The sequence below is a fragment of the Haemaphysalis longicornis genome, unplaced genomic scaffold, assembly GCF_048455015.1.
Source record: "Haemaphysalis longicornis isolate Haplotype H1 unplaced genomic scaffold, Haemaphysalis longicornis Haplotype H1 scaffold_1, whole genome shotgun sequence".
Taxonomy (NCBI): domain Eukaryota; kingdom Metazoa; phylum Arthropoda; class Arachnida; order Ixodida; family Ixodidae; genus Haemaphysalis; species Haemaphysalis longicornis.
The window spans coordinates 421,148,733-421,162,637 of NW_027526203.1; the positions used below are offsets into that span (position 1 = coordinate 421,148,733).

The 13,905-nt window shown below is 51.8% G+C and overlaps 2 protein-coding genes across 2 annotated transcripts; one reads left to right on the forward strand and one right to left on the reverse strand.

The window, feature by feature from the left end:
* The first annotated feature begins 475 nt into the window (after nt 1-475).
* On the forward strand, nt 476-13,886 carry LOC144161767 (uncharacterized). Its single transcript, XM_077692371.1, has 4 exons — nt 476-519; nt 3,902-4,346; nt 7,547-7,696; nt 13,620-13,886. Exons 1-4 carry the CDS (start codon nt 476-478, stop codon nt 13,734-13,736), a joined length of 756 nt encoding a protein of 251 aa, XP_077548497.1. The 3' UTR covers nt 13,737-13,886.
* Nucleotides 5,587-7,438, reverse strand: LOC144139900 (uncharacterized). Its single transcript, XM_077672133.1, has 3 exons — nt 7,413-7,438; nt 6,375-7,341; nt 5,587-5,676 (listed from the first exon to the last, which is right to left on the reverse strand). The coding sequence occupies exons 1-3, from the start codon at nt 7,436-7,438 to the stop codon at nt 5,587-5,589; spliced, it is 1,083 nt and encodes a 360-aa protein (XP_077528259.1).
* Nucleotides 13,887-13,905: the final 19 nt, after the last annotated feature.

Genomic DNA, 13,905 nt, shown 5'->3' on the forward strand with positions numbered 1-13,905 from the left:
CACAAGTCCCGCTGCCGCGAACCCAAACGAGGAGGGGGGGGGGGGGGGGGGTGGAGAGGTGGCTTCTTCGGAAGCGTTCCATAGCACGAGGTGTCCCGTGCAGTGAGCCCATGCTCGGCAGAGGCGAGAGGTGGTCATCCTTGCCAAGTGCATCTACATGGAGAGATTGGAAGACCGCAACTGAATGACGGAATAAAGAAGGCTATAAATTCTTCATCGCCATCAACCACGGATACGGCTACGGCCAGACTGCGATTTTGTTTTAGAAATGGTCAAAACTTATTACTTGTTCTAGCTGTTTCCATTGACAGTACTCGTAGTGAACCACTGTGATGTTTGTAGCCGGATCTTTTGTGGCTAAAAATGACCACAAATTTTAGATGTTTCCACAGGCTTCCATTGTTTAACTTTATTCAGTGTTGAAACATTTCATGTAACGTGTTCTAAACATTCTGGGGCGTTCAAAATGCTCTGAATGGCTACGGGGAGCATCCCCTACGGCAGGAACTTGTCGCACCGGTTGGTGGCTCACAGAATAGACCGCACGGAGACCCATGTTTGCACATTATCCACATAACCGCAGGATTGGCGCGATGGACAGTCCTGGTCACAGTATCTGCAGTGGTTCACGTGTCACTGTTGCACATTGTTGGTGGCGAAGTTTTCTCGCTTTCGTACATTCACTCCCCCTTACCACGACACCTCAACTTACATCGACCCAGCATCCCTCTTACGCGACACTCTCTTCGAAATCATCACTTATGCCACAAAAAGCGACCCAGTACAGGGAATTTAGCAGTGGTCTGAACGACTTCTGAAGAGATCCCCTGAAGACGGCGTCATAGCGGCTGTGCTCCGCCCTCCCCATTCCCCCCCCCCCCCTCCCCTGGCCTTTGGCCTACCTTTCTAATAAAGTTTACAACAACAACAAACTCCCCGAAAACTCCCAAAGTAGAGAATTGCCCCATCATTGTAAAATTTTATGCATGGGACAACGATTAGGATGGAAAAACTTAATTTAGCTGCTAAACACTTATTTGCGGTCTTAGTATTTCCGGTTACCATCCCCATATCTTTATGCCTATTGTACCGACATCAATCCACCCGTCAAGTTACAGAATTAAAATATCTCGGTATAATCTATGATGACAAGCTTACATGGCGTCCTCATATTAAACATATTGCTACTAAAGGAGAAAGAGCTGCAGGCGTGCTCCGCAGGCTATGTAGCCACAAATTCGGGTTGCGTAGAGATACACTGTTAATGATATATCGCAGTTATATCCGCCCGGTATTAGAGTTTGGCTGCGTCCTATTTTCTGGTTGAGTGGCGTACAAATTAAATCCCCTATTTATCGTCGAGAGAATGGCTTTGCGACTATGCTTGGGACTGCCAAAATATGTCGCTAACCCTATTTTACACCTTGAGGCACGATTTCCTCCACTGAAGTTTAGATTCCAATTATTGACCGTATTAACCTTTGTCAAATTGTTTGAACCCCCACTGCATGACGGACAGTTCGTTTTCCGTCTGAGGCCTGATCTTTTTCAAGGCATTCAGTGGACGCGGTTCCAGAGACCCTAGATGGATCTAGTACAGTCATGGCTTCAGCCACTTCACGCAAACCTTTTCCGGCTCCCCTCTACTTGTATTAGTGTGTCATCTGTTGAAATAAACTTTGATTATATCTTCCCCCCGAATGCAGAGATGTTGCCAGCCCGAATTATAAATGGATTTCTGGAGGATCACTTGTCAACCCTTCATTCCCATATCGTCATTGCTACCGATGCCTCACAAGTTGATGAGAAAGCTGGAGTCGGGATATTCTCCCAGTACCTCGATTGGTCCTTTTCGATCAGGTTACCGGATTTCACACCTATTTACCAGGCGGAATTATTGGCAATAATTTTGGCTCTTCAAAAACTTCAGCACAAATTTTCCCATGTAGTTATACTTTCTGACTCCCTCTCTGTGTGTTCCGCATTAACATCCGAAAAAGATTCTCCAATTATCCGCACATTCCGATCATTTGTTCCTCATCAGCTTTGTGAGGTTCGGCTAGTGTGGGTTCCAGGACATGCAGGAATCCCATACAATGAAGTGGCTGATCAATTAGCCAGCATGTCTCTTGGTGGCCCTGTGGTCGTGCAATGTCCAAATGACAGTTTGCTATTGGGGGCCAGATTTAAACGTCTACAGCTACTCCAGGCTTATAAGCAAGACGCCCTTCTATCTTCTAGAGATTATAGCCACCTTCGTCATGCATGGAAGCCGATGTTTTGTGAAACAAGGATATGCGATGTAGCAATCACTAAACTTCAGTGCAAAATTCCCCCACTAAATTTTTATCTTTATAAATCTCGTCTGGCTCCATCTCCGCAATGCCCTTTCTGCGACGAACTGGAAAATATAGAACATTTCCTATTTAGTTGCCGCAGCTTCTCACCAATGCGACGTACGCATCTGGGGCGGTATTCTCGTAACTGTCCCTTTCGAAAACGTCCCTTTTGAGTCCCTTTCATCGTGACGTACTTCCGGTTAAGCAATGGGCGTTGGCAGTAGGTTTGTTGCGCTTGCGTTACGTCACTTCCGGTTGTTTGCTTTTAGCCAATCAGGGCTCGCCAAAAGGGACACTTTTGAAAGGGACGCAAAAGGGACAAAACTCGAGAATACCGCCCCTGGAGTCAACCTTTAGACGCCTTAACCTTCCGCTATCTAGTTCCGAGGTCCTGTCACTAGGCCCTTCCGCCCTAGGAGTCTGCCACAAGGATGTTGTGTCTGCCCTCCGTTCGTTGCGGCGACAGGCCGGTTTTCCTGCTAGCCAGCAAAACGTTCACACTTAGCTCATTTTAAGTGCGAATGCACTTCTTAAGCGACCCTGAATCACGCGTCCACCGCCGTCCGTCCGTCCGCACCACATACCCACTTAGGGCGATTGGCCAAGAAGAGTTCCTAATTTCTTTAGCACATACCCACTTAGGGCGATTGGCCAAGAAGAATTCTTTCGCATCACCCGTGCATTCCCACTTCCCCATCGACGACTGCTGCTTCGCCAGGAGCGGAAGTCGGGGCGAGTACTGCTGCGTCTACCTCGTCGGTCACGTCTACGCGAACCTCGTGTCGCACGCCGTGTCCACCTCGCCGGTCAGGGACGAGTCGCCGTACAGTGCCGTCTACACCGACGCGTACTCGGGCGACGGAATCGTGGTCGTCACCCTCTACCTCGCGCCAAACATCTCGCGCGACGACGTCGTCGAATACGTGGACGCGGCGATGGAGAGTGTGGCCAGGCGCGTAAAGCCCTCGGACCCGGTCGTGGTTGTTAGGGACTTTAACGTGGACGTGCGAAAGGGCGGCGAGTGGTTGATGGAATACATGCTCGCCAACCACTCCATGACGTGCCTACCGCTAGAGGCTCCCACCACCATCAACGGCAGCTACATCGACCTGGCCTTTGCGAGGAACTGTCTGATACGCGCGGTCTTGCAACAACTCTTGACCGTACATTTCAGTGACCACAAGGCGGTCATAACGACCGTCAACTACAACGACAACACCAACAAGTGCTGAATAAAGAATACTGTCGTATCACTTTACTTGCGTGTGTGTGTGATCTCGAACATACACTTTAATTCACCAAGATTTCCAGAGAACGACTAACGGGGTGTGTGAATCCCCACTTAATCACGCGGGGGTGTTAAATACAACTAACGGGCGAATGCCAACACAGTTCAACATAACTCCCCGTCATAGCATCACCCGTGCATTCGCACTTCCCCATGCTCCGCTTCGGGGAAATGCGGGTGTTTTTTCTTCCTGAATGTACTTTCATATTACACATATTTAAAAAATTATGTTGGGTATTTCCTTTTCTAAATTTTGGGATCTAAAATAATATAGGTCACATGCTCATTACGCACAAAACTTCTTGGCCAATCCCCCGCGTGGGTATGTGCCATGGTGGGAGGCAACCAACCAACCAACCAACAACTTATTATTTATATACAACCAAAATATACAAGGTCAAAACCCTTTACCGTTGCAAACGGCAATTTGTACAAATTTCGAAATTCCCAGAGCGCGCTGTCCTGGCTGCGTGAAGACGACGACGTGCGGTCGCATCGGTCGCGTGCCGGTCTTTGCTACGCGATGGTTTGGGACGCAACACGGCTGGGCTGACATCGCTGGCGGCCGCGCATCCAAGGTGCCACTTGCAGCAGCCTTTCCTGCGATTCTGGAGTCGAGCCAACGGCCGGACGAACGAATCCTGTGCCGAGCGCTGGGGCCCCACCGGTCCCGCTGGCACCCCGCCGGCACATCACTGGAGCCCGACCTGGACGACAAGGCAAGTATAAGCCGCTTGGTCTCGGCGTGTCCTGCCAGCCTGACTGCCGCACTCGTTCATTCTCCGTTGCTGCAGGCCCTGAGCTCCCCTCTTTCCCACCGTTCGTCCTAGTTTCTCTGTAAACTTTTTCCCACCTATACTTCCGCCCTCCCGCTAAGCCCCCTGTGGCTACCTGGAGCACCAACCACGTCCGCCGTGTGACTTCCCCTCTTCCCTTCCCCTCAACACCTAGGAGCCTCTCCGAAGGAGCTCTTACCTAAATGTGAATACTGTGTTTTAATTAGGCTTTCAACTTCCGGAATAACCCACTCGCATCGAGGATGGAACTGTCGCGCATCCGGCAGCAGTTGAACTGGTCGCATTTCTTTCGAGCCTGATGCTCTGGAGAATTTAGCGGTTTTCGTTGATGCTCATAGAGTTTCTCCTAGAGTCACTTTCAACCTCACTGGCTGCGACATTGTGCCTGTAGTACTACCGCCAGCGGAGAAACTGGGTAGGTGGGGAGTAGTGTAAGGGGAGGGGGGAGGGAGAGGTAAGCAGGGCCCTTCCCCGAGTCAATGCTTGTTAAAGACCACCTCTGCTAAACCTCGACTGTGTATTTTCTTGTTGGGTTGCACGCAATCTGCCTGGTTGGACAGTGAATAGTACTGCATTTTGGGGTCGCTTTGCTGTCATTATCTTGTTTATTATCTAAACGGAGCCTATGTTTCGGTCCTTGTAATGTCTGCGACTACATCTTTATTCTGAAAAGTTTTACTCCACTGTGTAGGGAGTTTCATTCAGATGTTTTTGAGGGACATCAGTGTCTCCCTCCGGTTAAAGACAAAAGCTATAGGCCAACATTGAGTCTATTTGTTGGCGATGTGTTCTTTATAGTACGCTTTGTTTTTCCAAATTAGCGAGAGACGTGCAGTTTTTTTTTTCGTTCCTGTGACGCGGTGCGAATAAACCGAGTGGTACAGGTGCAAGATATGGGCGAACCGTTCGGCGGTGGGCAAGCAGTTGTAGCACAAGTGAAGTGGGAGGGCATAATTGTTACCTAGTACTGCGGACTGGTTTTTGTTTGCGCAACAATGTAAAATGTAAAAAGGACCGAAAAAAATTACGTGGCAATGATAGACATCGCAGGAGGATGCTTGTGACGACATTCAGTATCTTTTAGTAAACAATCTGTATCTTCTCATTCTCACTCAACGGGGTTCCTAGGTCGGTAGTTTCACCCTGGTAACAGTTGCTGCTTTCACCGCAGCATGGGCGTAGTTGTGGTGGAGCAATCTTGTAAGGCGACCTCAATTCGTACTATTAGCAGGGTTGGGATGAACAGCCGAAGCTGCGAAATATAAGCGCACCCACGCACCTCACGGCTAACTATGGAGTCGAAGGGGGAACAGATCAAGATATTTGTCGTCACAGCCGCAGGCCGTTCCACCCGTCACCTTGGCGAGAATAATAACAAGGAGCGCGCTTGATTGATTGATTGATTGATTGTAGGGTTTAGCGCGCCGACGCAACGCAGGCGATGAGGCGCGCCGTAGGGGAGGGCTTCGGATTAATTTTGACCACCTGGGAATCTTTAACGTGCGCCGAAATCTCGTATGCACGGGCGTTTATGCTTTTCGCCTCCATCAAGAAAGCTGCCGCCGCGACCGGGAATCGAACCCGCGTCCTCGTGCTCAGCAGCGCAACGCCTTCGCCACTGAGCCACCGCGGCAGGAATTAATGAATGAATGAATTTATTGTAAACAAGGAAAGGAAAGACCACCAGCAGGCGTCGTTTGTCTCACCTAAGGGTGGACACCGGAACGCCTGCTGGTGTGGGGGGTGTGGGTTATGGGGAAAACAGTTGTACAGAGAAGGGAGGATAGAGAGAAGGAGAGGTTACATATATACAAATATACAGGTCTTACAGGACATATATGTACAATATATACAAGGTAAACACTAAAACACGAAGACAAAAAAACACACAAAAAAAACGAAGCACCCACACACATACCGTTTAGTTTATGTGGGGAGAAAGCGGAGAGCCGGGAGGAGTCCTGAGGCATCCAGGTACGACCCCAGGGCCTCATGGACTCCGTCTCGCTCTCTGGCACTGCCTGGCGGCCACAGAAATTCTTCGAGGGGCCGAGCCCCTCCCCCGAAGGCGGCCAACAGTTCGGTCCTCCCTGCCACAAACTGGGGGCACTCCAGGACCAGATGTGGCAGGGTCTGGACAGCCGCCTGGCAGTGCTGGCACGACGGGTCATTGATGAGTGCCAGGCGGTGTTTTCGCTCGGCTGTCCACACGCACCCCACGCGTAGGCGCAGGACAGCCGAGCGTTGATGTCTCGGCATCCGTGTGGCCCGGACGGGTGGTGGGGCCTCTCCAGCTGCCAACCTCGGGTCCGGATGCTGGGCCCGTACATGTCGCTGTATCAGCAGGCGGGCGTCATCCGCAGCTGCGTGGGCTGCCGTGGGCGAAGGGGGCAGCTCGTGGGCGTCGGCGGCCAGTTCGTCTGCCCTCTCATTGCCCTCCAGCCCAATGTGGCCTGGCACCCACTGCAGCCGCAGGCGAGTCCCCCGCTGGGCCAGCCGTGCCACCTTGTCCCGCACGGCCCGCACCAGGAGGGAGCGCGGGTCGCCCTCCTGGATCCGGAGTAGGGCCACTCGAGAGTCACACAGCAGGGCGCAGCGCTCGGGGGGCGGCTCCAGCTCCAGTAGAAGGTCCAGGCCAAGGCTTACGCCCACCATTTCGGCCGTGGCGGATGATGCGGCGCAGTGCAGCCGCGCCTGCCTGGTGGCCTCCCCCAGCACTGCCGCCGCCGTGGCCGAACCCTGCTGCTGCCGCACGGAACCATCCGTGTACACCAGGGTGTGGTCCTCCAGGTCGCCCCACACGACACCCCGAGCCAGCTGCAGCTGCCCGCAGTGCGAAGTCCGCCGCTTGCTACGCAGGCCCGGGATGTCCGTGTGCACTTCGGCCTCCAGTGCAGGGGGCGGCTGGAGGGAGGGCCTGCTTCCACGGGGGCCACCACCTCCTCGTACAGGGCCAACATGCGCCGCGCGCTTCACTTGGGAGAGTACACTGAATTATCCGTCTTGAGGTGCATGTGTCTTGTATGTTTGTATGAGCCTACAATGTGTTACCGGTCAATACATGTTCCAGTTATGAAAAGAGGAATAATGTCTCAATTTTGTTATGTCCTCTTTGCTTGCAGGACGAAGACCTCGGTGCGTATCGTCGCCGAGAACGTGCCAGCCTGGTGGAGCAGCTTTCCCTCCACTCGGAGAGGCTGGACATCCCGGCAGCCGAGAGGAAGGACCAGAGCCGCTGGCACCCTGGCCTGCACGTTGCCATGATTGCAGCGGTATGCATTGCCTCCGGCTTTTTCTTGAGTTGAAACGATGTTACCTTGAGCGTAAGGCAACCGCTCTACATTTGAGGTGTGCGTAACGTCATTCGGTAAAAATGGGTTTGAGCTTTAGGTTTTACCACCACTTTATAGACCATTTCGTTCGCTTTGAAAAAAAAAACACACATACTTCAGTACTGCTGATTTCTGAATGTGCACAGTCACTTGCAGTCGAATCCAACAAAAAGTTGCGTTATCGACGCGGCTTTGTGCTTTGATGAATTTGCAGGCTTAGTGGCACACGATGCGTTTCGTTTAGCCAAAAGTTTGGCTTAGAGGAGGAGGTAAGGAGGCACAAAAGAAAAAGGAATAAAGGTGGGTGGCGTCCTCGGTTCAGGAAGCCGCGCACTTCCGCAGCCCGGGTGGCCCGGTTGATCAGGCGTTGCTGGTCGTCCGGGTGCAAGCGGGTCCGTGAGCATTCTTACCGCTTAGGAAATTGGAAGGGGGTGGAGTCGGGATGTAGTGGGCAGAACCATACAAGACGGGCTGAAGGTGGCGGGGAGATTGCAGGAGTGGCAAAGTTAGTGGGGAGATGCGCGGTGGTATGGTGGAGTTGAAATACGTGCCGATTTTGCACCACGTTCGGGCCTCTGCCGTAGTGTAGTTAGCGACGGGTGGGGAGGCGGGTAAGGAAAGCGAATGTGGCAGTAGTGATTAAGGAGGTGAGTATACCTGAGCAGTATTGTGTGAGGGGTGGTGAGCGCGGATGCCAAGTCGTCTGTCCCCGGGCGGAAAGCCCGGAATTGGAGTTCAGTGGCAGCGGCATGTGCTGCCTCACGCCGTGAGAGGGAGGCGTATATATATATTTTTTTTGTTCGGGTTGTTTCTTGCTGTCACTAGAGTTGACAGTACAGCAGCTAACGGACAGGAGAGGGATTGTGAAAAAAAAAAAAAAAATTCGATAACAATGTTAAAAAGCTTTATATTCTGGCCCCAGTCGCTTTTCCAGGCTTGAGTGCACTCCGGTTAGGGGAAACCCAGAATGAGACAGACAACCGAATTTTGTGGAGTGTATGTCCTCCAGCTCATATGAAAGGCAGCGTTTTCTTTACTGGGGTAAGTGCCAGGAATTTCTAAATAAACAGGCGGATGATGATGATGATGAATAAATCTTTATTTGCCAAGCTGGTGCAGATCTTATGGCACCCGCCCGGTGGGGGGCTTCCCTATTCCGGGATACCCTGAGCTCGGCTGGCGGTCCAGGCCCTCTTCACCAGTTCACGCTGGATCCCAAAATCCTGGCTCGTCAGGCGGTTCACCCACTGGTTGTAGGAGGGGGAGGTTATTGGGGCAAGGCCTGGAGTCTTCCGGCACACCCAAATCAGGTGGTACAGTGTACCGGGCGTTGGACAGAAATTGCAGGTAGACGGGTATTGGGTGGGGTAAATCGCATAGAGTAGGGTTCTGTGGGGGTACGTATTCGTCTGTAGTCTTCGAAGGGTGGTGGCTTCTGCTCTTGTTAACTGGGAATGCGGAGTCGGGAAGGTTCTTCGGCCTTGACGGTAGTAAGTGAGAATGTCAGCATACCTGACAAGCGGTTCTGTTTTGGGGGCCGCAAGCGGTGTTTGTCCCTCTATGGTAATGGCCCGGTGTATAAGCGCGCGGGCAGCGGCGTGAGCCGCCTCATTACCTTCGAGAGATTCGTGTCCAGGTATCCAGATGAGCCGCGTTTCAGGTATGTGAGCAGTATTCTTAAGAATTTGAAGTGCCGTTTTGCTGATGCGGCCTCGTTGGTAACTGCGGCACGCCGCCTGCGAATCCGTCAAAATTGTGATTGCATCTTTTCCCGTCGGGATGGCCAGGGCAATAGCGGCTTCTTCAGCAGCTTCCGTTGATGTTGTGCGGACGGTGAGGGCGGTTGTTACTTGCCCTGCTGCATTGGCGACACACACGACGTGGGCCGGCTTGTTTATGTACGGAGACGCGTCCGTATACCTTGTTGTTGGATTGTCGCCGTATGTATTATTCATGGCTCGTACTCTTGCTATGCGTCGAGCTTTGTTGTGGAGTGGGTGCATGTTTCTTGGGATGGGGGCTACCCTGATGGCTTCTCTGAGTTGGAGTGGAATTTGCTCCTTATGGTCTTGCAGTGGCGGTATGGCATATCCCAGCCGTCGCAGTGTAGCTCGTCCCGTTGGTGTTAGGCGTAAGCGTTCCAGTTGAGAGCTACGATGCGCCTCCTGTATTTCCTCCCATGTGTTATGTAGTCCAAGATGCAATAATCTCTTCGGAAATAATTTTAATTTTGCACTAAAGTGTCTGAAGTCTGAAAGGTGGCGACATGTAGTGTCTAAACGTGACACTACATTACGTGTCCAAACAACTCCATTGATTTCAATGCATGATTCAAAAACCGCATTAAGGATTAGTAAAGGTTGCACATTGTTGTTGTTTTAGCCAGAAACAAGTTTTTAAATACCTCTTTTAATCTCATGTGCAGTTAAAAGTGTGTTGCATCATGGCTCGCTTTCATGGTGGCCAGCATTCCTTCTGGCGGGACACGTATGGCGGGCATATCTTAAGAAATTGCGACCTGAAAATCTGTTAGTGCGACTTTCTCAAGATCCGTTCAAACCCTGCTTCCTTCGTTGTTTGTTGATCACTGCCGCAGGCATTCCACACGGTTGTCGCAATTACTTTAACACGCGTTGTTGTGTTACTTACTGAGCAACGTTAGTGTAGGCTCTTAAAATATTTTTGGAATTGAACTACAGTAGAAATCTAGTACGGGAAGGAAGCCATTCACTGATGGGCACTAAATGATCTGGCAAAATGACGCCTTGATCAAAGCTACACGGCAGAAATCGGGAAAGTTCACATATGTGCGTAAAACCATGAATAAACGCGTTGACGTGGTCAAGAATGTGCGGCTGGCCCTATATATGCATTGAGACTCTTTCCTGTGTGTGGTTGCGGAAGCTTCATTTCCGGTTCGATGCTCTGAGTCTGGGTAGGACTTACCGAAAAACCATTTCACTCAAGCTGACGTTGATTAAAACCTCACCATTAGCTTGGTCGAATAAGAGTGCAGTCCCTAAACGAGCATTGCAGAAAAGCTGCCGGTCGGTTTTGTCGGAGCACCACCATCTCGAGAGAGAGAGAGAGAGAGAGAGAGAGAGAGAGAGAGAGAGAGAGAGAGAGAGAGAGAGAGAGAGAGAGAGAGAGTGGCTTTATTAGAAGAGAAACGAAAGTCGACTCAGCCGATAACTGCCTCTCGGGTTGAGGGCACCTCAATCACGACTGAGTCTAGGAGGGGGATAGACAGGGAAGAGGATGGACAGAAAAAAAGATAGAAAGGGAGAATAAGATAACGGTTCCCAAGCCGCGCAGCATGGACAGTACAGGCGGCATCATAGCCGGCCTGAGAGTCGGAGGGCTCGGAACGCTTTTTCGCGATTTGATTTGTGACAATCCGGGAACAACAGGTTTGATGGGGTGCATGAAGGCAGTCCCAGTTTCGCATACGACGCTCTCAGCGCTGATCGAGCCTGCGAATGACGTGGACACTCGCACAGTGCATACGAGAGTGTCTTTATTGCAGGACAGTGTGGGCAGGCGGGTGAACTGGCGATGCCAAGCCTGTGACTTCTTTCCGCGCAGCGGTGACAGCTGATTCGCAGACGAAGAAGGAGAGCACGGTCAGCTCGGGCCAGTCCCCTCGAAGGAAGCGCGTGCAATGGCTTGCCGGATGCAACTCGAGTCAGGATGCATGGCTTGGAGGTCCCTTCGGATAAGGTACCGCGCGAAGTCCAGGGGCGTGATTGCCTCACTCATCGAAGTGGATGGAAGATGCGCTTCTTTTGCCAGGCGATCAGCCTCCTCATTTCCCTTGATGCCTACGTGAGCAGGTAGCCATTGCAGATGAATGATAAGGCCTCTGGTGCTGAGGCTGTGCAGTTTGCTGGCAAGACTTTGTACAGCGAGACAGCTGAGGTGGGCCCGGTCGAGCCTCAGGAGAGCAGCCTTCGAATCTGAGAGGATGGGTACTTTCAGGTTGATGATGTTCTTCTCGCACTCCTTAATGATGTCCGCAGCCAAGTGAAGGCCCGCGATTTCTGCCGTTGTGGAGCTGCTGGCCATTGGCAGGCGGCATTGCCTGGCTGAAGCGAAGGCAGGCGCGATGGATACTGCAGCTGCCGCCCCCTTGTCTGGAAGCACGGACCCATCGGGGAATATCAGCAGGTGCCCCTCAAGGTTCTCCAAGCAGGCCGCTGCTTCGTGCCTTAATTCACAAAGTGGAGTTATCCTTTTTGAGGTCACGTGCGGTAAAGTTGCACTTATGGTGATCTCACTCGTCACGTGGGGTGGAGGAGGTATGATGTGATCCGTCGGGGGCTGGCCGATCACCGTTCGAAGGTACAGACAATCATACCCATTCGAGAGTGAGGTCGTTCTCGTAGCCGTGCGAGGAGGGCGCCTCCGTCTGGAGCCCTATGGAGCCGCTCGACGTGATTGAGAGCTCGCTGTAGGGCGCGGAGTGCGAGGGACCAGGCACCGGCTTCAGCAAGAGTGCCCGTGCATTGCGATGATCGGGGCAAGCCTAGAGTGGTCCGAAGTGCATTTCTGTGCTCGATTTCGAGTTTCCTCCACCGCGTTGGCTTGACGGTGACAAAGGGCATAGCGTAGAGGACTGCGGAGCACACCATAACATCGTAAATTCGTAGTGCCTAAGTGTGTGAGCACCCACGCCCCTTGGCCAAGAGTTGACGAATGGCTTTCAGGACACGACTGGATTGGCCTAGTAGCTGTTTGATTGCCGGGCCCCAGGTCAGGCGTTGGTCAATAGTAAGTCCCAGATATCTGACCTGGGTCTTCCACTATCCGTTCACTATCCGTACCACTATCCGTATACAAAACCGAGGGGGCCTCCTTTTCACCTTCACGGGAAGAGCAGTGGCCAGATGAGGAGGAGGGCAGTCAAGTTAAAAGGGTTTATGGCTACCTGATTGCAAGGACGCAAATGCACGGAAAGCCGACTGCTTGATGCTCATATTTTGAGGAACAATGACTCGATATGTATTCGATATGACCTAATGTATTCGATAGGAAAGCGGGCACAAGGGTTAGGATCGTCGGAGGCGACACCTTGTTACGCAAGTTGTTAAGCCACCGTGGGAGTTTGTGGACACTCATACGAACGCCAGTCGGTGCGAAGACAGCTCTGGGTCTGTGAAATAGCGTATTGGGCGCAACAGGTACTCCAAACGGGGAACCTCACATAAGCAATCTTGGTTACAGAATATCGCGGTCGAGTGCGGCGGTTTTTTTTTTCCTCTAACGAAGCTTTGATGCCTGGTGTCAATATTCAAATTTTCTAATTGGCAAAGACATTTTTTAAATGCAGAGCATTTCAGTAACTCACGATGTCACCCGCGTTGGCGTCCGTAGTCCGCACCGCCGTTGTCCCTACTATATAAAAAATAAATTACAATCCGTCGCCTGGCTTCGATCCCTCGACCCCGCGGGCGGGACGCAATGTACGCAACGCTCTACCCACTGCGCCACAAAGCCGACACAGAATGGAAGGCTACACGCCTTATATCCTTGACTCATTCAAATTACTGCTGACGAGCGCTCTCTCGTCAGCAGTGGCCACAAGTGCAACAACATTAACGTAACGCAAACTACTTAACGTCGCGCACCCCCGGAAATGCTCTGCATTTGATCGTGCCCCTCGCGAGGGGGATGTTGACGCTACCTCTTGCAAAGACCGAGTACAACCGCCGAGAACAAGGTCCCATGAGCGGCGCGCGCACCATGGACTGGTGGCGCCATCTGTCATATGCGACGCGAACTACTATCAAGGCAATGCGAAAAACGAACGCGCGAAATACAAATTTGCTTGCCCTGCTCAAATTAGCACACTTTTTGCCTTTAGGGTTGTCAACGGTCAACCACACGACTGGACGGTTACATGAGAAGCGACGGACATGGCCTGTCAAGACCGCTGCTGGCATTTTCGGAACTGAACCGTGGGCCTTGGACTATCAACTGACGAAGGCAAATTTGTTTCGAGGGTTCCCGTGGGAAGACACACTCTGTTCCAAATATCTGCAAAGTTTGAAAACATTGTGACTTGAATGTTTGTTTGATTTCCCAGATTCAGTGTGAATAAATGGCTTCAAAAAGTGTGCATTCGCTAAATCTGTGACTTTTGCATTACA